Source organism: Eleutherodactylus coqui, chromosome 2, assembly GCF_035609145.1.
Source record: "Eleutherodactylus coqui strain aEleCoq1 chromosome 2, aEleCoq1.hap1, whole genome shotgun sequence".
Lineage (NCBI taxonomy): Eukaryota > Metazoa > Chordata > Amphibia > Anura > Eleutherodactylidae > Eleutherodactylus > Eleutherodactylus coqui.
Window position 1 is genome coordinate 9,792,928 of NC_089838.1, and position 24,720 is coordinate 9,817,647.

A 24,720-nucleotide genomic window follows, 5' to 3' on the forward strand; every position below is an offset into this window, starting at 1 on the left:
CCCTGAACCCCGAAATTGCCCTCCTTTCTATGCTCCCAGGCCCTATTTCTAGGACCAAAAAAAGCCTACTAAGTTATTTTATCATGGCCATGCGCCACATCATCTCCTAACATTGAAGGCGAGGGGGAGGGATTCCGAGGACTACATGGGTGGAAGCAGTTGAAAACATCAAGTATATGGAGGATTTTCGGAATAGCGAGGCCACACCAAACCCTTCAATAGCTGACACACGGGACGTCTGGACGCCCTGGATAGATTTTAAAGGCTCCCCATTCTTTCCCAAATGGCTGGTTGACGGGTCCCTATAGATAACAATGAAAAACCCACCTGTGTACTGACACGGCCTCTTCCCCAGCTGGCCCCACAATATCCCCCATCCCATTAACAACAGCTGCCTCACGAGATGAGGAGATAGCCAAATCCCCCCACCCCCTTTCCTTGCCCTTCTTCGCCTACTCTCCCCCCCTCCTTCTTCTACCCCTAATGTTCCTTTTGTTGTACCCTGTTTTTCCTACTGTTCTAGATAGAAAATAGGTCTGCAATGCACAGTATTCAGTCTTTCGGGGAGAATGGAAACTCTACAGCTGTGAATTTTGTGGCGCGGGTGCATCCCCCTGGGGAGGGCCTTACCCGCATCTGCCCACAGCATTAGAAAATGCTCCCCCGCATGTTCAAATAACTACACACTTTTAATTCAATGTTGTGTTGCTGACTTGAAAATTCAATAAACATATTTTGAAAGAAAATAAGCCCTACCCAGATTTTTTGGGAAGACTTGAAATATATCCTGAAAATAAACCCCAGCTGCATTACATTAAAAAAAAATGGAATACTTACCTAGCAGGATCGATCCAGGTCCTCCTGCTGCCGCCTATAGCTCAGCTGTGCGTTCTGCAGTTCTCGTTCACACACAGAAGATCATTTCTTGGTTATGGGATACATAAATCCCACCTCCAGGAAGCGATGGCTCCTATTGGTTCTCGAGCACTGCTCAGCCAATCCATGCAGCGCTCGATGAACTAATGCGATGGCTGTGATTGGTTCATCGACTGCTGTTCAGCCAATAAACGCAGCGCTCGATAAACCAATCATAGCCATCGTGTTGTGGAGGGGGGATTTATGAATTGGCCAATCAATGCCACGGCTCAGCATGTTGTAGGTCCAGAGAGCAGCGGGAAAGACCTGAACTGAGCCTGGTAGGTAAGTATAATTAGACATCCCCCGAAAATAAGACCCAGTGCCTGTTTTGTGACAAAAGTTAATATAATACAGGGTCTTATTTTCAGGGAAACAAGGTATCATTATGACAACTGTCCATTAACGGGTTAATAGTGACTGATCTTGTGCCGTGCAGCCCCGCCCTGTAGTCTACAGAAAAAAACCCGCCCATGGGTCTATGACGGTCAGGAAGTAGTAGTTTCATTTCTCTCTTCCTTTGTCAGCCATGGCGTCTGCTGCTGTGAGAGACGAGCTGCTCTGCTCCATCTGTCTGAGCACTTATACAGATCCTGTAATGCTGAGATGTGGACACAACTTCTGCCGGGTCTGTATTCATCGTGTGCTGGATACACAGGACGAGGATGGAGTTTATTCCTGTCCTGAATGCAGAGATGAGTCTCAGGAGCGGCCAGCACTGATGAGATGCTTAGCTCTGCGTAACATCATAGAGAACTTCCTGATTACTCCTCCGACACAAACGGAAGCCGAGATCTTCTGCACTTACTGTGTGGACTCTCCTGTTGCGGCCGCTAAATCCTGTCTGCTGTGTGAAGCTTCTCTGTGCGAGAAACACCTGAAAGTTCACAGCAAGTCAGCAGAACACGTCTTATGTGAGCCCAGCGCCAACCTGGAGGACAGGAAATGTTCTGTCCATAAGAAGATCCTGGAATATTACTGCACTGAGGATGCCATCTGTATCTGTGTGACCTGCAGTCTGGCCGGAGAACATCGGGGTCATCAGGTGGAGATGCTGGATGAGGCCTCTGAGAAGAAGAAGAGACTGAGAAATGTTCTCCAGAAACTGATCACAAGGAGAGAGGAGACTGAGGAAAGAGTCCGGAGTCTGGAGGAACGCAGGAGGAAAGCTCAAGAAAAAGCAGCTGGAGAAGCGAAGACAGTCACTGCCCTGTGTAGAGACATCAGGAGACGGCTGGATGATCTGGAGAAGAGGGTCCTGAGCGAGATCTCCAGGCAGGAGAAGGAAGAGTCACTCTCACTGTCTGCTCTGATGAAGAAGCTGGAAATACAGAAGGACGAGCTGTCCAGGAAGATGAGACACATGGAGGAGCTGTGTAACATGACTGATCCACTGACTGTCTTACAGGAACCAGACACCGGGGACTTGTATGATCCTGAGGACACAGGGGGACATGATGGAGGTGATGGGGACACGGTGGGACATGATGGAGGTGATGGGGACACGGTGGGACATGATGGAGGTGATGGGGACACGCGGGGACATGATGGAGGTGATGGGGACACGGGGGGACATGGTGAACCGCTTCATGATGTAGATGGTCCAGATGTGGCTGTGATCTCAGACACATTACACACATTATGTGACATAGTAACAGATATAAGGAGGGGGATCTATATGGAGGATCCTGCAGACATATTACTGGATGTAAACACAGCTGCTAATGATATCCATATATCAGATGACCTGAAAACTGCAACCAGCATACAACAGAACCAGAACCGTCCAGAAACATTACAGAGATTCCAGTATGATCAGGTGATGAGCAGGAGGGGATTCTCCTCAGGACGATATTACTGGGATGTGGAGGGCAGTAGATCAGGGGGGTGGATGGTGGGGATGTGTTACCCCAGTATAGACAGGAGGGGGCAGCAGTCATACATTGGCTATAATAACAAGTCCTGGTGTTTGTGGAGGTCTTATAGTGAGTATTCAGTGAGACATGACAGTGAAGAGATCCTGTTACCTCACATTATATCCAGTGATAGATTCAGGATCTGTCTGGATTATGGGGCCGGGCGGCTGTCCTTTTATGAGCTGTGTGACCCCATCAGACACTTACACACCTTCACTGCCTCCTTCTCCGAGCCGCTTCATGCTGTATTATGGGTATTTAATGGTTCAATAACAATATTGGGAGAAGCAACAACTGGGAGAAACCATAATAGAAACTGACCAGAGACAGGACTGAAAGACAACCTGATTGGTAGATCAGACAGCCAATGGGATGAATAAGGTGGGGCTGCAGGGGATTATAACCAAAGCCAGGCCCACTTGACCATTTTCCCGGAGTAGGGGACTGCGTATCCCTGCGTATTGTGATGTTCTTACACGGTTATGCCTGCACATGTACACGTATTTTACTCACGCTGTCCTGCGCCGGCTGGCTGGTTTCTTCTTTTTTTCACTTTCCTTCTCCTGTCTCCTGGCAACATAAAACCGCCACACATATGTGATGTAATTGTGTAAGCGCTGTGTTGTGAACGCACCCATAGAGAACAATAGGGCTGTTATGTGCATTATATGCGGTAAAATAGAACATGCTGCGCTCTTTATTACGCACATAACATACGCAATAAAATACAGGCAAGCGTGAGCGGAACAGGGAAAGCAATGTCCTTTCATTGACAGCTTTTGCGCATATTATATGCGTGCGCTGTTAGTGCGATGGAATGCTACAGCTATATTCTTGTGCTCCGAATCCAGCGGGGTTCAGTTCGATCTGCTTGAAGGATCATAGACTCGGTCACACAGCATTCTGTGTAATCAGCTGATTCTCCCTTTATTAGAAAAAAATAGAAATATTTATACGTTTTTTTAGACTCAGACATTGAAAACGAGCCGAACAACAGCCCTTATTTATAGAGAGCGAAGGGCAGGATGGCGCAGGAGAGACCATTGGGACTTCTCTCACAGTACATTGTGTGTGTTATACCCAATGCACATATGTTGGTGCCCGGCCTATCTGACCGCTGTCCTTATGACTAGATCACATGTGGGGGATCCGCTGTGATTGTATTCTGGGTGTGATCCCTGTGTCTCCTTATGGATAATCCTCCGTGTGTCATTGCTGTTTATCCCAATGATGTCTGATCTACTACATCACATGAACCAGCAGTCCTATATTACCAGGATTGTCCCCCAAAAGAGAGCGCTAAGTGGGTGAAGTCCATGAAAATCTGCATAAAGGTGGCATCCTGGTATGTTTGTGGGGTTCCTGGGTAGATCAGGTCGGGTTCAAGACTGGGTTCACACGGGACTGAAATCTCGCGGAATGACCGCACGGAAATACTGCGAGATTTCTGCGAGAGAAATGCAGCTTCAAATCCCATGGCCTTTCGTTGCGGGTTTAGGAGCGGCTTCACCGCCTGCATTCCGCTGCGGCCATCTATCCCCATAAAGAGGAGAGAGACCGCTGCGGAAGCGGGGAAATAATTGATATGCCACGTCTTTGAGTTCCGTGTGGCTTGTCAATCTCAGTGCGGCTCGGTCGCAGCGGATGGATGAGATTTTTGTAAATCTCCTGCCCTTTGCTGGCTCCATAAACTACATTATTGGGCTCAAAGGTGAGAGAACGGGGAGTCCGGGGAGCGGTGTACAATACTGACCGGGTGCCCCGCTCCAGTGCTGCGTCCCCGCACACATAGTGTGACTTTACAGCCGACTCCGTGCTCACGCTCTCCCAGAGAGATGAATGGAAGAACATGCGCAGAGCGGGCTGAAAAGAGTTACGGCTGACACCCACTAGCTCTTTCTTTTTAACGCTGTGATATCGCTGCGTTTTTTTCAATGGGACAGAAGCACAAACTTGCGATTTTAACATTAGAAAGTTCCATTGAAAAAAATGTAGCGATATCGCAGCGCAAAAAACCCCACCAGTGGTAGAAGCCCTGAGGGCGCTTTCACACGACAGTTTTTATGTTCAGTTTTTTGTGAGCCACAACAAGGAGCGGGTCCAAAATATGGAAGGACGGCACCTCTCCCCATTATACTGGCTCTCCACTCCGGGTTTTGGCTCACAAAAAGCTGAACATAAAATCTGTCATGTGATCGCGCCTTACTGTGTGCGCACGGACTTCACGGAGACACAGCGCCGGAACGAGGCGCCCGGTGAGTGTCAAACACAACCTTCCGGACTCCCCGTTCTCTCACCTTCGAGTCCCGTTATGTAGTTTATAAGGCTGACAGGTGGTGACCGGTTCCCTTTAACCCGACTGTGGGGGAAGATCAAGAAAGCCAGAATGTTACCGCAGATCCATCCCGTTTAGAACGCTGCCGGCCCGTCATACCAGGAGACTTAGTGTAACTGTACTTCCTAGCGATCGGTGGGATCTCAGCAGTTGTACCTCCAGCCATCCAAACTTTTGACATGTCCTTATGTAAGGTGACCAGATTTTTCCAGGGTCAAAGCGGGACAGGGGTGTGGCCAGGGGCGGGGCTTATCACAACGTATGATTTTACCTCCATCGTTATAAAATGTACACGGCCGGTTCAAAAAAAGAGACAGGGAGCAAAGTCCGCAGCATTTCTGCACCAAAAAACAGTCAGAGTCTGTACCATTTGTGTGGATTTTGACTGGAAATCAGACACGTATCCGCAGCTGATGTCACACTATTTGTGACTCCCCCTCACGTCCTCCGAAGGCTTCCCACTCTCAGCGCTCCCTGGCTTCCGGTTCCCAGCGGACCTGTGGTGCCGCACCTGACCAGGCGGCCGGGAATCGGAAGCTAGGGAGCGCTGACAGTGGGAAGCCTACGTAGGAGGTGAGGGGGAGCACCGCTGCGTATCTCCAGCTTGTTTCTGGTCAAAATCTGTACCAATGGTACAGACTCTGGCCTTGGTCAGAAAGGCGTTTTTTCGCGCAATTTGCGAATCACATAATGGATGCGCATCCGCAAATCTCATGACCGGGGCCGACAATTGGCTGGAAAGTCTGCACCTCGCAGAGTTTTCAGCGAAACGGGCCCAATCAAAGGAGCGCTGTCCGCTGTTCGCCCATTGAATTCAATGGAGCCGGCAATATAGCTGGCTCCATTGAAAGCAATGAGCTGCCAGCGAGCGCGGGATGAATTTTTGGGAAGGGCTTAAAAATATAAGCCCTTCCCTGAAAACCATCCTGAAATGTATAAAAATAAAAAAAAACGTATACTCACCTTTTTTCTGCAGCCGGAGTTCAGCCACGGCCGGCCGGCAGTTCTCCTGAACTGCTCTGTGTAGTATTCAGCAGGCGGGGATTTAAAATCCCCGCCTGCTGAATGGGCTGCCTCTGATTGGTCACAGCCCTCACCAATCAGAGGCAGCTCTCACTCACCCATTCATGAATTCATGAATGGGTGAGTGAGTGCTGCCTCTGATTGGCTGAGCGCAGGGACCAATCAGGGGCAGCTCTCAGCTGTCATTCAATAGCTGAGAGCTGCCTCTAATTGGTCTCTGCGCTCAGCCAATCAGAGGCAGCACTCACTCACCCATTTACTATTATCTAAATATTTTTTGATATTAGGGCAATAAATATATTACTAATCAGAATGTCAGTAAATAGAACCCATTCTGTGAATTACCCGTAATCTGGTGTCTGATAATCCAGAGATTCTGATAATCCGGCCCTTGTTTCCACCACAGAACCAGAAGACGGAGCATTATGTGACAGCAGCAGATTATGTATGAGCATTTCATCTTCCTTCAGCTTCTCTGTCAGAAAGTTTTATAAAGTTTTCTGTCAGTTCAGTAACTCAGAACATCTGATAATCCGGCATCAGAGCCTGTTAATGTCGGACTAAGGAAATGCAATTCTATGTATTACTTTAATCTTCAGCAGTTTGGGTTTTTGGTTAATTTCCGCTTGTTTCTTGCTTACTATTTTTATAATGACCCAATCACATGAAATGCGCCTTGTTTTTTCCCCACTTTGCATTATTTTGGGGTCACCAGATTTGTGTAGGTAACTGCTGGGCATTGTAAGGGTTAATAAAGATGTATCTGCATATAACTGATGGGCGCCTGTGTCTTTACTTTAGTTTTTACCTCACTGTCACATTTAGTATTTCCTTCTTCCCCCGCTCTGACTTTATATGGTGGTCCGGTGACCCCCCAGCCCTGCGGGGGCATCTTGGGTTCATTGATGGATGTTCATCCAGTTCTCACCTCAGGAATGGCGCCCCACTGAGCATGTTTTGGTAAACACATAGGGGGGTATTTACAGAAGCTTTTATACCAGAATTATGGCATAAGGCCTCCTTCACACAGGCGGGTTTGCATCGCGGAATCCGGAGTGGGATTCCAGCCCATAGCATGCTATGGCAATCCGCGATTTCCTGCCCATGAGCGGAAATCGATTTTCTACTCACGGTTGAAAAAAAATGTAGCATGCTGCAATTTTGTGGGGGATACGCACGTTTGGCTTCCGTTGAAGGCAATGCAAGCAGTCTGTCCCGCGGCACTTCGCAGTGAGCCCTGCAGAAGTATCGAGGGATACGCTTCACTGCAGAGCTCTGGCAGCTTCTGCGCATGTGTGACGGAGCGCCACCCGGCACAACCGCAGTGCTGTACAGAAGCCACCGGACAAGAACGCAGGGGTCACCAGCCGGGTGCCGGTCAAACTCCGCTGGGAAAAATCTGTGTGAAGGTGGCCTAAATAAATGTACATTTTTGTGCAAGTAGTAGTAGTAATGGTCTTGTGTGGCAGCTGCGCCAGCCTCATTCAAAGCAATGGGAGAGCCTAGCTATCTTCTGCTAGAGCTGTGACAGCTGTAGCAGGAGATTCCTTCACCTCCCCGGTATGTCCCCTGATCACTGGACACTGTGACAATGATGTGACAATGATGTGACAACAGTGTCACAGTGTCCAGTGATGAGGGGACATGCCGGGGAGATGAAGGAATCTCCTTCTACAGCTGTCACAGCTCTAGCAGAAGATAGCAATCTTTTATCATTACTTCAATGGGAGAGCATTGCTATCTCCTGCTAGAGCTGTGACAGCTGTAGCAGGAGATTCCTTTTTCTCCCCGGCATGTCCCCTCATCACTGGACACTGCTGTCACATCATTGTCACAGTGTCCAGAGAGGTGGGGAGATGCTGGGAAGATGAAGGAATCTCCTGCTACAGCTGTCACAGCAGTAGCAGGAGATCGCGATCCTCTCCCATTGAAAGTAATTAAATATGAAAGTATCACCACATGCTCTCACACAGTGCCCCCCCCCCCATGGTGCACCTACTTAGTGCCCCAACATGGTGCACCCACAGTTCCCACATACATTGCACTCACAGTGCCACCACATAGTGCGCACACACATTGCCCACACATGGCATATTGCCCCCACATAGTGCTCTCACAGTGCCCTCATATAGTGCCCCCATATAACATAGTGCTCACACACAGTGCCCCCCATGGTGCCCCCACGTAGTGCCCACACATAACATAGTACTCCCACAGTGTCCTCACATAGTGCTCCCACATAGTGCCCCCAAATAATACACCTACATAGTGCCCACACATAGTGCCCCTACACAGTGCCCCCCCATGGGCATCTACATAGTGCCCCCTTATGATACTCCCACAGTGCCCCCAACTGACCCCACAAAACACAGTGCCCCAAATAGTGCTCCTACATAGTGCTCTCACATAGTGCCCCCTCATGGTACTCCCACAATGCCCTCCCCCAGTGACTCCCCATAACATTGTGCTCCCACATAACAACATGCCCCCACATGGTACTCCCACAGTGCCCCCTCAGTTCCCCCACATAACATAGTGCTCCCACATAACACAGTTCCTCCACATGGTGCTCCCACATTCCCTAACATTGTGCTCCCACATAGTGCACCTACATAGTGCTTCCACATACTGCCCCCTCCAGTGACCCCACATAACATAGTGATCCCACATAACACAGTGACCCCACATAATATAGTTTCCCCACATGGTGCTCCCACAGTGCCGCCATATAACATAGTGCCCAACATAGTGCCCCCACATGGTGTTCTAACAGTGCCCACATAGTGCTCACACACACTGCCCCCACATAACATGGTGCTCCCACTTGCTGCCCCCACAGTGCGACCACACATAACATAGTGCGCCCCCATATAACATAGTGCCACCACAGTGCCTCCTGAGTGCGCACACATAGTGCCCACACAGACTGCTCCCACATGGTACTCCCACATGGCACTCCCACAGTGACAGCACATAACATAGTACACCCACATAACACAGTGCCTCCACATAACATAATGCCCACACATGGTGCTACCACAGTGTTCCCATATAACATAGTGCCCCACATAGCACGGTGCTCTGACATAGTGCCCCGACAGTGTGCCCCCACATAACATAGTGCTCCCATGCAACATAGTGCCCCCACAATAGTAGCCACAGCAGTAATTGTGCCCCCACAATTATAGCCCCAGCAGCATCAGTGCCCCAACAATTATAGCCACAGCAGTAATAGTGCCCCCACAATAGTAGCTCCAGCAGTAATAGTGCCACCACAATTATAGCTACAGCAGTAATAGTGCCACAGCAGTGATAGTGCCCCCCACAATTATAGTCACAGCAGAAATAGTGACCCCCAGTAATTGCCCCAGCAGTGGTAGGAACCCTCAATAATTGCCCCAGCAGTGATAAATATTGGGGGTCACTATCACTGCTGGGCCAATTGTTGGGAATCACTATCACTGCTGGGGCAGTTACCCTTAACAATTGCCGCAGCAGAAATAGTGCCCCCATTAGCTATGATACAGACGAGAAAGATGTTTGGCGAATTCTCTTAAAGAAGATGGACACTGACGTTCCAGTTTGGTCGGGTTCAGGTCGGACTCTGTGCAGCCGGTTCAATCGTGGAACATCCATATCCTCAAACCAACATAACACAACGTTGGATTTGTGACAAGATTTTCCTCAGTGGTCCTCGTACAATCTCTGGAGCAAAGAAATGCCCCAGCTTGGCAAGGGTGGCACCGTTGTGCAGACTCTCCTCCAGCTCCGTATGGGGCCACAGCTCCTCATTGAGGCAGGACTCCATCCAGCTGCAGGGAAACCAAGAGTCACCATGATTACACAAGAGAACAGAGGAGACTCCAACCATCAGCCGTAGTCACATCTTCCTCACTGCATCTTTTGACAAAGTGGGGTCTCCTAGGAGGGGCCCTCCAAAAGAAGTAAGTGCTTGTATAGAAAATTGAAAATATCTACATATATATATTTTACACCTCATCCTTATAAGGAGCGCGGGGCTACTAGTTTTTTTCTGTCCCAGCAGTACTAGTAACCCCCAATAGTTGCCTCAGTGGTATTAGGGACACCAGCCGCCACCCTTGACACTGCCCCCTGTAGGGATAGTGACACCCCTCCCACCCACGACAAGTACACTGACAGCACCCTACTTCACGGCGCGACAAGTACAATGACAGCACCCCCCATCCCTCCCCATCCCCTGACAATTACGCTAGCACCCCCCACCTTGCAACTCCCGGTTAAGTACACTGACAGCACCCACCAACAAGTACACTTACAGTACCCCCAACCCCCCCCCAGCTCCACAAGTGCCATGACAGCCCCCCCCGACAAGTACACTAACAGCCCCCCTACCCTCTGACAAGTACACTAATAGCCCCCCTGACAAGTACACTAATAGCCCCCCTGACAAGTACACTAATAGCCCCCCTGACAAGTACACTAACAGCTCCCCTTCCTGACAAGTACACTGACAGCACCCCCCATGGTGCGACAAGTACATTAGCAGCACTCCCATTCACCCCCCACAAGTACAGTAACAGCAGCCCCCATCCACAAGTACTCTGACCTGACAGCACCCCCAACTCACCCGACAAGTTCACTCCCAGCACCCCTTCCCCCCCCCCCCCCCCGTCATGACAGGTACACTGACAGACCCCCCTTCCCAACAAGTACATTGACAGCACCCTCCCACACTGTGCTATAAGTACACTGACAGCACCCCAGCCGCCCACAGGTGCGACAAGTACTTCGACAGCACTCGCCCCCTGACAAGTACACTGTCAGCACACCTTCCCCCCTCCCTCCAAGTAACAGTTACCATCTGCTGCTTGATAGTCCCCACGGCAAAGCACGATCACGGCCTGACAGCAGCTACTGTGCATTTGCAATCTGTACCGGGCTTGTCCACAGGCTTAGGGACGATGAGATCATCAACATGGGGGGGGGGGGCACTCCTGTAGGTAAGTATATAACTTTTGTATGGCTCATATTCAATGCACAAAGTATATTACAGAGTGCATTGTAAGGCCCACACAGAAGTGCATACACGCACTTGTCACGACGGGACAACCCCTTTAACCCTTTGCAATCCACTGTCTGACGTCATTCTGATTGAAGGCTGTACAGCTCCGATGTCAGAAGACGTCCAGCAGGGTATTCTTACTGTATATTATGGCCGCTCTGTTGTTGGGAGCCTATTCAGCATGTCACATACCGCAGTACTGTCTCTAGCCAGCAGATGGCGGCATTGTATAATGGCAGAAAGAGAAAGCCCCCTAGGAAACCCTGAATCCAAAATTGGATTGCAAAGGGTTAATTCATAAACTTCTTAGATGTCTGATTTCTTCATGAATTTGGATCTTGGTGAATCTCTTCTCTTATCTCTGCTGTAAATTCTTTATTTTCAGTAGATTTCTATTGAATTTCTTTCTAAAGAGAGGAATAACAGAGGGAATTTACTGCAAGTAACAACCCAACGCTTTATATGTGACCACAATGTAGGCCCTAAATATACAGCAGAAAGAATCTACCCCGTTTTCCCGAAAATAAGACTTACCCTGAAAATAAGCCTTACCCAGATTTTTTTGGGAAGGCTTAAAATATAAGCCCTACCCTGAAAATAAGCCCTAGCTGCATTACATTAAAAAAATTGAATACTTACCTAGTAGGATTGATCCAGGTCCTCCTGCTGCCGCCTGGAGCTCCGCTGTGCGTCCTGCAGTTCTCGTTCACACATAGAAGATCACTTTTTGGTTATGGGATTCATAAATCCCACCCCCAGGAAGCGATGGCTCCTATTGGTTCTTAAGCATTGCTCAGCCAATCCATGCAGCGCTCGATGAACTAATGCGATGGTTGTGATTGGTTCATCGACTGCTGCTCAGCCAATGAACGCAGCGCTCGATGAACCAATCACAGCCATCGCGTTGTGGAGGCGGGATTTATAAATTGGCCAATCAATGCCACGGCTCAGCGTGTCGTAGGTCCAGAGAGCAGCGGGAGGAACCTGGACTGAGCCTGGTAGGTAAGTATAATAAGACATCCCCCGAAAATAAGACTCAGTGCCTGTTTTGTGACAAAAATTAATATAATACAGGGTCTTATTTTCAGGGAAACATGGTATCATTATGACAACTGTCTATTAACAGATTAATAGCGACTGATCTTGTGCCGTGCAGCCCCGCCCTGTAGTCAACAGAAGAAAGCTTGCTAATAGGTCTATGAGGGTCAGGAAGTAGTAGTTTTGTTTCTCTCTTGTCAGCCATCACAAAATATAGATCCGCGCCACCACACAGAAATCCGAAATATGGGGGATTTTTACTCACCTGGTGCAAAGCGGGATCCCACGTGTGAAGAAGGAACCCGCTTGCACCAATGATCCCCGTTAGCCTGTAGAACTATAGGTGTTTCTTCATGCAAGGTCCCCAATGATCCTTGGTCCAAGGAGATGCAGCAGTGGGAGAAGCCCCAGTAGGTGGTAAACCATACAATGGGGGAAATGCAATATATAGAAAACAAGAAAAACTCCTTCTGCGCTCTTTTTTGGGGGTTTTGCAATCCAAATAAGGAACTGCCAGGTCACTGCAATATACAGCAAAGTATATTTTAATTGTACAACATGTACATAAAATTAAATCAATCTTGCCACGCGTTTCGGCGCTGTTATAAGCGCCTTTTTCAAGCATGGCCGGACACAATCCTGATCGCTTTATATAGGGTTACTTACATTTACTCCATGAGAACGGAGTCCGGAGCTTGCAGCATGGGACGCCGGTCTCGCCTTCGCTGACGTCTTCATCACGCGACGGCGGTTTTAATATGACGGCTTTGGGGGAATGAAGTTACGCCGTTTACGTAGCTGCGTTGGAAGCTTACGCAGTTTACGTAACTCCGTCCCTGTGCGTCGAGCTCCGGACTCCGGCTGAGGGATATACATTTAAAACTCCGCTGTCAGCGGTTTTACCTTCAATGTAATGCAACAAATAACATTTCAGCATAATCATTCTCATAATTGGGAAAGAACTTATTTTAAAATCCATTTACTATAAAAAATACTATTAATGCATATATATATATATATATCTTATTTCTATTTCTTATATAAGGAAGGGGGTGTTTTTCTAATCCATGTCTAATTTCCCTACGAGAGTGCTTAAAAATTAATATAAAAAACAATCCTAAAAATCGACATAAATAACATCATATATCCTATTATATCTATTTCCTTCTAATACATATTTCTAATAAATACCATATAACCCACAGAGTGCTCTCTAGATATTTCTATTCTAATGTCGTTTTTCTATATATTGCTATTCTTTATATTTTTTCTAGCACTTCCTTTAACCCAGCAGGTACTAATGAATCCATCCTATAGATCCAGAACATTTCTCTGGTTCTTCATTTCGAGAAGGAGTGTGTGCCGATATATTCTAGAGGTGTAATGCGTAGCTCTTTTGGATTTTTTTGATGTTTTAACGCAAAATGTCGTGAAACACCATGTTTCATATATCCTCTAGAAATATTAAATCTGTGCTGGTTTAATCTAGAACTCAACGTGTTTGTGGTGCGACCAATATATTGTAGTCCACATGGACAGTCAATTAAATAAGTTATAAAACGAGAACAACAATTCAGGAATTGGTCTATTTTTATGTTTTTCTTTTCTCTATTACAATAGACCTCTTTTCTTCCTTGTCCAATATTGTCGCAACTATATACTCCGCATTTATATACTCCTACTGTCTTAGGTTTATTATTAGAGATGAGCGAACGTACTCGTTTCGAGTAATTACTCGATCAAGCACCGCGATATTCGAGTACTTCAGTACTCGGGTGAAAAAATTCGGGGAGCGCCGGGGGAGGCGTGGTGGAGCGGGGGGTAGCAGCGGGGAACAGGGGGGAGCCCTCTCTCTCTCCCTCTCCCCCCCACTCCCTGCTGCAACCCCCCACTCACCCACGACGCCCCCCCCCCCCCGAATCTTTTCGCCCGAGTACGGAAGTACTCGAAAATCGCGGTACTCGGGCGAAAAAGGGGCGTGGCCGAGTAGGTTCGCTCATCTCTATTATATATTTCTTTTTGAAATTTTTTTTGGGGGATTCGAGGGGGCTAGTGTATTTTGTAGGGTTTTGCTTCTACGATAGACTATTTTTGGTTTATTTAGGATTGCTTTATGGAGTATGGGATCTCTCATTAAAATTTCCCAATTCTTTTTCATAATTTTTTCAATAAGGTTACATTGTGAATTATATTTAGTAATAAATAGAGTGTTTTTTTTTTTAACATCTAACTTATTATCTTTCTGGGTTTTTTCTATAAAGTTAGGACCAATATAAGCATTTTATTATAAGCGGCTTCAATAGGATCGGGAGGGTAACCTCTATTTTTAAAACGTTCTTTTAAAATCTGTGCTTGGGAGGCATACATATCGATAGTGGAACAATTCCTGCGTATCCTCCTAAACTGACTGAAAGGGATGTTCGTTTTCCACTCTTTTTTGTGACAGCTGGAAAAATGTAAAAAGCTGTTGCAGTCAGTAGGTTTAAAATAAGTACGCGTCTGTATTTCACCTTCCTTAGCTGTTAAAACCAAATCTAAAAAAACTATTTCGGTTTTATTGATATTGCATTCAAATTTTAAATTAAAATTATTAACATTAATTTTTAAAATAAACATATTAAGATCTTCCGGGGTACCCTCCCAAATAAATAGGATGTCATCTATAAAACGCCTATAAAAAGAAATTCTATCATCATTAAAAATATTTTTTTCAAAAAAACCCATAAATAAATTAGCGTAACTGGGGGCGAATTTTGTCCCCATCGCTGTTCCTCTCGTCTGTATGTAAAACCCTTCGTTATAGGTAAAATAGTTATTATTTAGAATAAAACTAATGGCTTCTATTAAAAATATTTTCTGTTTAAGCGGCATGAGGGGGTCGTTTTCTAAAAAGTGTGAAATTGCTTCTAGACCTAAATGATGTAAAATATTAGAATAAAGGGAAGATACATCTAATGTCACCCATATTGACGTATCTCTCCAAGTGATGTCCTTTAAAAGAGATAAAACATGTCCCGTGTCTTTTTTATATAGGATGGTAGATGAACTACATGTCTCTGAAGGTGTCTATCAATGTATTCAGAGAGGGGGCTCTCTTCCTCTGTCAGCCATGGCGTCTGCTGCTGTGAGAGACGAGCTGCTCTGCTCCATCTGTCTGAGCACTTATACAGATCCTGTAATGCTGAGATGTGGACACAACTTCTGCCGGGTCTGTATTCATCAGGTGCTGGATACACAGGACGAGGCTGGAGTTTATTCCTGTCCTGAATGCAGAGAGGAGTCTCAGGAGCGGCCGGCACTGATGAGGAACTTGGCTCTACCAAACATCATGGGGAACTTCCTGATTACTCCTCCGACACAGACGGAAGCCGGGATCTTCTGCACTTACTGTGTGGACTCTCCTGTGCCGGCTGCTAAATCCTGTCTGCATTGTGAAGCTTCTCTGTGCGAGAAACACCTGAGAGTTCACAGCAAGTCAGCAAAAAAAAGTCTTATATGAGCCCAGAGCCAACATGGAGGATAGGAAATGTTCTGTCCATAAGGAACTTTTAAAGTACTTCTGTACTAAGGACGCCATTTGTATCTGTGTGTCCTGCAGTTTGGCCAGAGAACATCGGGGTCATCCGGTGGAGATACTGGATCAGGCCTCTGAGAAGAAGAAGGAGAGACTGAGAAATGTTCTCCAGAGACTGATCACAAGGAGGGGGGAGACGTAGGAAAGAGTCCGGAGTCAGGAGGAGAGCAGGAGGAAAGCTCAAGAAAAAGCATCTGGAGAAGCGGAGAGAGTGACTGCCCTGTGTAGAGACATCAGGAGACAGCTGGGATGACCTGGAGAAGAGGGTCCTGAGCGAGATCTCTAGGCAGGAGAAGGAAGAGTCACTCTTATCCTCTACTCTCATTCAGAAGCTGGAAATACAGAAGGACGAGCTGTCCAGGAAGATGAGACACATGGAGGAGCTGTGTAACATGACTGATCCACTGACTGTCTTACAGGAACCAGACACCGGGGACTTGTGTGATCTTCAGGACACGGGGGGACATGATGGAGGTGATGGGGACACAGGGGGACATAATAAACTGCTCCATGATGTAGATGGTCCGGATGTGGCTGTGATCTCAGGCACATTACACACATTATGTGACATAATAAGAGGTATAAGGTGGGGGATCTATGTGGAGGGTCCTGTAGACATATTACTGGATGTAAACACAGCTGCTAATTATATCCGTATATCAGATGACCGGAAAACTGCAACCCGGACACAACAGAACCAGAACCGTCCAGAAACAGCAGAGAGATTCCAGGATAATCAGGTGATGAGCAGCCGGAGATTCTCCTCGGGACAACATTACTTGGATGTGTAGATCAGTATGGACAGTAGATCAGTGTTGTGGATGGTGGGGATGTGTTACCCCAGTATAGACAGGAGGGGGCAGCAGTCATACATTGGAGATAATAACAAGTCCTGGAGTTTGAGGAAGTCTTATAATAATCAGTACTCAGTGATACATGACAGGAAAGAGATGCCGTTACCTCACATTATATCCAGTGATAGAGTCAGGATCTGTCTGGATTATGGGGCCGGGCGGCTGTCCTTCTATGAGCTGTGTGACCCCATCAGACACTTACACACCTTCACTGCCTCCTTCACCGAGCCGCTTCATGCTGTATTATGGGTATATGATGGTTCAATTACAACATTGGGAGAAGCAACAACTGGGAGAAACCATAATAGAAACTGACCAGAGACAGGACTGAAAGACAAACTGATTGGTAGATCAGACAGCCAATGGGATGAATGAGGTGGGGCTGCAGGTGATTATAACCAAAGCCAGGCCCACTTGACCATTTTCCCGGAGTAGGGGACTGCGTATCCCTGCGTATTGTCATGTTCTTACACGGTTATGCCTGCACATGTACACGTATTTTACTCACGCTGTCCTGCGCCGGCTGGCTGGTTTCTTCTTTTTTTCAATTTTCTTCTCCTGTCTCCTGGCAACATAAAACCGCCATACATATGGAATGTAATTGTGTAAGCGCTGTGTTGTGAACGCACCAATAGAGAACAATAGGGCTGTTATGTGCATTATATGCGGTAAAATAGAACATGCTGCGCTCTTTATTACGCACATAACATACGCAATAAAATATAGGCAAGCGTGAGCGGAACAGTGAAAAGCAATGTCCTTTCATTGACACCTTTTGCGCGTATTATATGCGTGCGCTGTTAGTGCGATGGAATGCTACAGCTATATTCTTGTGCTCCGAATCCAGCGGGGTTCAGTTCGAGCTGCTTGAAGGATCATAGACTCGGTCACACAGCATGGGATCTTACGCTTTATTAAAACCTTACCAAACTCTTATAAATAACCGACACAGACACCAATATTGGATAAATAAGGCCGCGGTGTTTATTAACGGGGTTACAAACATTTGGGGAGAAATGTAACCAATAATAACCATAACACTTGCTGTAAACTCTGTTTTACAGACCCAAGTTTATTAACCAATCAATAACCATAACAGTTCATTACAGACACGAGTTTACCACCACCAAACTCTCTCCAAGTTTACCTGCCCACCCGCCTAATGCGGGCGACAATCCCCCACCAGGCCATGGCATCCACTAATGACATGCCCCCCCCCCCAATACCCGCAGCCTCCTCAATCATCTACACAACTCCATAATAAAAATATCCAACTCAATCTCTGACAAGTCTACTAGATCATTCCTATGGAAGCCTGGAACCAAACCTTCCAAATCAGCATGTCTAAGAAGAAAACATCCACTCCTGGCATGAGCTCTACCACCGGGGTAACCCTTCTCCGAATTCTCTCGCTATATACAGACCTCGGCAATGACCATAATAATTGAGGAACAATATCTGAAAAAACTATCACTGTATCTGGAACCTTGTTCTAATGCTCCACATCTCCCTTTCAATGTCCCATGACATATCAATGTGTTCTCTTCTATGTCATTAACCCCTTAGTGTAAAATTAAAACATCTGGACAGGGCCCACGTGACTCTCTAAGCCCACGTGACTCTCTAAGCCCACGTGACTCTTTATAGATCAGTTCAGCCATTAATCCACTCCACCTCATACATCTATTACCGCACCAAAAATGTCAAACTGTGATCTGTACAATCCCAAATTTTTGGAATAGCAGTGATCCGCTGCCCTTCTCCAAGCCCAGTACACAAAGGAGTGTCCAACAATCCACACCATACTTTTCTTAATTCCTAGAATGAAAGAAGAATTAGTACACCATATTATTCAGGCGCCTGTACAACTTAAACCGAGATGAACCCCATCTGTCTACCTTTTTCTTCAATAAAACAACACCTGTAAACAGTTTTAAGCCCCATTATACATTAAAAGCAAGATAATAATTGTCCATCATCCCTGTCTCCCTGAAAACAAGACAGGGTCTTCTACTAATTGCTCCATAAGATCTTACTTTTGCCATGTATAGCTGCCTGGACACTATTTACATTGACTTTTTTTTTTTTTTTATTAACTGCAACTAGGGCTAATTTTTGGAATAGGGCTTAAAGTTCAAGCATCCTCAAAAATCCTGAAAAATCCTGCTAGGGTTTATTTCCGGGGTATGTTTTATCTCCAGGGAAACAGGGTACATGGATCAACAAAGAACCTGGTGCTTGCGGGCATAGACACATAAACGCCTGCAAATTCCTAACCAGGCATATATTCTCATGAAAATGAGCAAACAAGCGAATCCACTCCGCTTTACCCATTTTGTCTTTAATTATTATAAAGCTCCCATGGTTGGACACATCCTTAAGACCCCAAAGTCACATCTAAACAGCCGTACCTCATATGCTGATCTTCAGGCAATACTTTTACCAACTTCTCTAGTAAGCTAAATGTGATAGCAGAGCGTTGATCAGGGGCATCAGCTACTGCCCTACAGCCCCTGATCAGCGGTATACACTACTGCCCTACAGCTCCTGATCAGCGGCATACACTACTGCCCTACAGCCCCTGATCAGCGGCATACACTACTGCCCTACAGCCCCTGATCAGCGGCATACACTACTGCCCTACAGCCCCTGATCAGCGGCATACACTACTGCCCTACAGCCCCTGATCAGCGGCATACACTACTGCCCTACAGCCCCTGATCAATCGCTCTACCTGAAAAACAGAATTAATAGGTACAAGGTTATACCATCTTTGAAAGAAAGCCATACCCAACATTACCTTCCAAACTGACTATATGAGCTGCATCCTAAATGCTGGACTCTTCTTCCTTGAATTGCTGCATCCGCAAACAAGACTATAAGATAGCAGCCGCATTAATCTCACACTGACCATCTCTAACCCTTAGGGTGCGTTCACAAGAGCGTATATCGGCTCGGTTTTCATGCCGAGCCGATATATACGTCCTCCTCATCTGCAGGGGGATGAGCCTGGAAGAGCCAGAAGCAGGAACTGAGGCTCCCGCCCCCTCTCTGCCTCCTCTCCGCCCCTCTGCACTATTTTCAATGAGAGGAGGCGGGACGAGGGCGGGGCTAAGGCCCGCGAATTAGCCCTGCCCCCGCCCCGCGTCTCTTCATTGCAAATAGTGCAGAGGGGTGGACAGGAGGCAGAGAGGGGGCGGGAGCTCAGTTCCTGCTCCTGGGCTCTTCCAGCCTCCCGCTCCTGCACATGAGGACAACGTATATCGGCTCGGCGTGAAAACAGAGCCGATATACGTTCGTGTGAATGCACCCTTAGTAAGAGGTTATATGTTAGACATAATCTGACTACCACACGAACTAACTCCTGCCGACCGGCTCTTACCAACAATCACTCCATAACCATTATCCACTGATGTCAGCACCTCATGATAACTCCTCCGCTTCCACAAACTCCCATCACCAGGCTGACTGACCATTACAGTCACAGATACCAACCCTAGCACTAAATCCTGCTTTAGCTCCCCTGACATCTGCGCATGCGATGTATGGGCCTTCCAAGCGCACATGACCTGCCGGAATACCTGCGACCAATAATAATCACCTGTGAAGCAAAGAAGAACTGACCTGCTAACGGCTGCAGCTCCCTCCATGTAATCGTCCTTCATACGTAATGTCTGACTAATTAAACCCATAAACTATACACCCCTGACATTGGCAATTAGAAAAACCATCGCAATGCTATCAATTGAATACCTAAAAATTCCAACCGAGTACAGGGCCATACCATTTTTTCCGTTCGCCAGCGGCACCGCAAAATCCTCCATCCTGACCACATGCCCTCTAAAACTTGTGCACCCCTCCTTACCCTGATGCCCCATAAACAACAATCATCTAAGTAGTGTATTACACCAACATCAGGGGATTCCTTCCTCCCACCTCCTCTAACAATGAGGATAGTCCTAAATAATAGTAGGATGCCTTAGATCCCATCGGTAACGCCAAACCGGAAACCAAAGGATTAACACCCCAATCAATAAGAAGTTATCCGAATAATGCATCACGTGACCGAAGGGCCATAATAAAGCCAATGTAGTCACATGATGCATATCTTACTGCCAGCAGCTCAGGAGCCTCAGCATTCAGAGACAACTGCTTGGGTAGGATAGATGATAAATCACTGAGAGGAGACGGACTCATTCTCTGGTATCACCCTTAAAGGGGACAACTTCAAATTGAAAAAAGGGGGGGATCAAAATGACCGGCAACTCTGCCCTCAGCTATGTGATTGGCAATTTAACTACCTCAGGATCATAAATAACTGAAATTAACTTATTAACCCCTTCACAGCTGAAGCCCTTTAACTCATGCACATATAAGCCGTACCAGGGGCCTTCTTTAATGAGCCGGGCCTGCTTCCAATATGGTGGCCTCACTGGCATCTTGCCCTATTGCAGGAAACTCTCTATTTCCTGGATGCAAGGAATTTGTACTGATTTCTGACTAAAACAACCATAAATGGATGAGAGCGGCACAATATGAGCCCTCATGGCAGTACCCACAGCTCTTACCTCAGTACCCACAGCTCTTACCTCAGTACCCACACCGCTCCATTACCTCAGTACCCACAGCTCTTACCTCAGCACCCACAGCTCTTACCTCAGTACCTACAGCTCTTACCTCCGTACCCACAGCTCTTACCTCAGTACCCACAGCTCTTACCTCAGTACCCACAGCTCTTACCTCCGTACCCACAGCTCTTACCTCAGTACCCACACCGCTCCATTACCTCAGTACCCACAGCTCTTACCTCAGCACCCACAGCTCTTACCTCAGTACCTACAGCTCTTACCTCCGTACCCACAGCTCTTACCTCAGTACCCACAGCTCTTACCTCAGTACCCACAGCTCTTACCTCAGCACCCACAGCTCTTACCTCAGCACCCACAGCTCTTACCTCAGTACCCACAGCTCTTACCTCAGTACCCACAGCTCTTACCTCCGTACCCACAGCTCTTACCTCCGTACCCACAGCTCTTACCTCAGTACCCACACCGCTCCATTACCTCAGTACCCACAGCTCTTACCTCAGCACCCACAGCTCTTACCTCAGTACCCACAGCTCTTACCTCAGCACCCACAGCTCTTACCTCAGCACCCACAGCTCTTACCTCAGTACCCACAGCTCTTACCTCAGTACCCACACTGCTCCATTACCTCAGTACCCACAGCTCTTACCTCCGTACCCACAGCTCTTACCTCCGTACCCACAGCTCTTACCTCAGTACCCACAGCTCTTACCTCCGTACCCACAGCTCTTACCTCAGTACCCACAGCTCTTACCTCAGTACCCACACCGCTCCATTACCTCAGTACCCACAGCTCTTACCTCAGTACCCACAGCTCTTACCTCAGTACCCACAGCTCTTACCTCAGTACCCACACCGCTCCATTACCTCAGTACCCACAGCTCTTACCTCAGTACCCACAGCTCTTACCTCAGTACCCACACCGCTCCATTACCTCAGTACCCACAGCTCTTACCTCAGTACCCACACCGCTCCATTACCTCAGTACCCACAGCTCTTACCTCAGTACCCACAGCTCTTACCTCAGTACCCACACCGCTCCATTACCTCAGTACCCACAGCTCTTACCTCAGTACCCACAGCTCTTACCTCCGTACCCACAGCTCTTACCTCCGTACCCACAGCTCTTACCTCAGTACTCACAGCTCTTACCTCAGTACTCACAGCTCTTACCTCAGTACCCACACCGCTCCATTACCTCAGTACCCACAGCTCTTACCTCAGTACCCACAGCTCTTACCTCAGTACCCACAGCTCTTACCTCAGTACCCACAGCTCTTACCTCCGTACCCACAGCTCTTACCTCAGTACCCACACCGCTCCATTACCTCAGTACCCACAGCTCTTACCTCCGTACCCACAGCTCTTACCTCAGTACCCACAGCTCTTACCTCAGTACCCACAGCTCTTACCTCAGTACCCACAGCTCTTACCTCAGTACCCACAGCTCTTACCTCAGTACCCACAGCTCTTACCTCCGTACCCACAGCTCTTACCTCAGTACCCACAGCTCTTACCTCAGTACCCACACCGCTCCATTACCTCAGTACCCACAGCTCTTACCTCAGTACCCACAGCTCTTACCTCCGTACCCACAGCTTTTACCTCAGTACCCACAGCTCTTACCTCCGTACCCACACCGCTCTATTACCTCAGTACCCACAGCTCTTACCTCCGTACCCACACCGCTCTATTACCTAGATCCCAAAAATGTAACCACACATCCGGGTAGAGAGGCGCCCCAAGGATGTCTAAGACCACCTAACTAGTTACACTGAGGAAACACCAACCTCCCGGTAACCATTATTAACCCTCTCTGTTCCTCCGATTACCCCACAGCCAACAGTCTGCATACAGTGGTTACCTCACAGCTGACTGCCTGCATACAGTGGTCAGTTATCTCGCAGCTGACAGATACCAAGCAGTGGTTACCCCACAGCCGACAGTCTGCATACAGTGGTTACCTCACAGCTGACAGATACCAAGCAGTGGTTACCTCAGAGCTGACAGTGGACAGTTACCTCAGAACAGTCACCTCAGAGCTCAGTTACCTCAGCGCAGCACCCAGCTACCTCAGCGCTCAGTTACCTCAGAGCTCAGTTACCTCAGAGCTCAGTTACCTCAGAGCTCAGTTACCTCAGAGCTCAGTTACCTCAGCGCAGTGCTCAGTCACCTCAGAGCTGTTACCTCAGCACCCCGCTACCTCAGAGCTTAGTTACCTCAGAGCTTAGTTGCCTCAGAGCTTAGTTACCTCAGCACCCAGCTACCTCAGAGCTTAGTTACCTCAGAGCTCAGTTACCTCAGAGCTCAGTTACCTCAGAGCTCAGTTACCTCAGAGCTCAGTTACCTCAGAGCTTAGTTACCTCAAAGCTTAGTTACCTCAGCGCAGCACCCAGCTACCTCAGAGCTCAGTTACCTCAGCGCTCAGTTACCTCAGCGCTCAGTTACCTCAGAGCTTAGTTACCTCAGAGCTTAGTTACCTCAGAGCTTAGTTACTTCAGCGCAGCACCCAGCTACCTCAGAGCTCAGTTACCTCAGCGCTCAGTCACCTCAGAGCTCAGTTACCTCAGAGCTTTGTTGCCTCAGAGCTTAGTTACCTCAGAGCTCAGTTACCTCAGAGCTCAGTTACCTCAGCTCAGAGATGATACCATTAATAAAACACAACTGTTAAGCAGACATACCTTCCCCCTCATTTCCTGACTCGCCCTTTCTTTACAGCCTAGTAAGGGTTAACACTAGAGATGAGCGAGCGTACTCGGATAATCACTACTCGCTCGAGTAATTGGCTTTATCCGAGTATCGCTGTGCTCGGGGCTAAAGATTCGGGTGCCGCTGCGGCTGACAGGTGAGTCGCAGCGGGGAGCAGGGGAGAGCGGGCGGGAGAGAAGGAGAGAAAGATCTTACCTCCGTTCCTCCCCGCTCTCCCCTGCAGCTCCCCGCTCCGTGCCGGCACCCGAATCTTTAGACCCGAGCACAGCGATACTCGGATAAAGCCAATTACTCGAGCGAGTAGTGCTTATCCGAGTACGCTCGCTCATCTCTAGTTAACACTAATACATTTAAAACTGACCAATCTACCTTAGGGGGCGCTCACACGACGGCCCCGATGCCCAGCACCCTGTGAGCCAAAGCCAGGAGCAGAAAGTACAATGGAAAGATTTGCATGTCTTCCCCATAATGGACCCGCTCCTGGCTCCGGCCCGCCAAAAGACCGAACACAAAAACCGCCGTGCGAAATCGCCCCCAACTGGTACACAAGCTAAATCCTTCTATACACAGTTGCCAGTAACCAGGGGTACCACCTGGTTACCGGGGGTCTCACCACTTGTAGAGCTTCACCTGTACCCTGTCATTACAGCAGCACAGGACTTGGCAGAGGGGCCGTCGCCATCTTGTAGAGCTTCACCCGTACCCTGCACGCACAGCAGTACAGGA

General features: G+C 47.8%; 1 protein-coding gene across 1 annotated transcript; it reads left to right on the plus strand.

Moving 5' to 3' along the window:
• Positions 1-1,425: 1,425 nt before the first annotated feature.
• On the plus strand, positions 1,426-6,962 carry LOC136611068 (E3 ubiquitin/ISG15 ligase TRIM25-like). The gene has a single exon (XM_066590314.1). It carries the CDS (start codon positions 1,445-1,447, stop codon positions 3,149-3,151), a length of 1,707 nt encoding a protein of 568 aa, XP_066446411.1. The 5' UTR covers positions 1,426-1,444; the 3' UTR covers positions 3,152-6,962.
• Positions 6,963-24,720: the final 17,758 nt, after the last annotated feature.

What these genes read in the sequence shown, in the direction of transcription:
- LOC136611068 (XM_066590314.1), top strand. Translation starts at nt 1,445, where the DNA reads ATGGCGTCTGCTGCTGTGAGAGACGAGCTGCTCTGCTCCATCTGTCTG.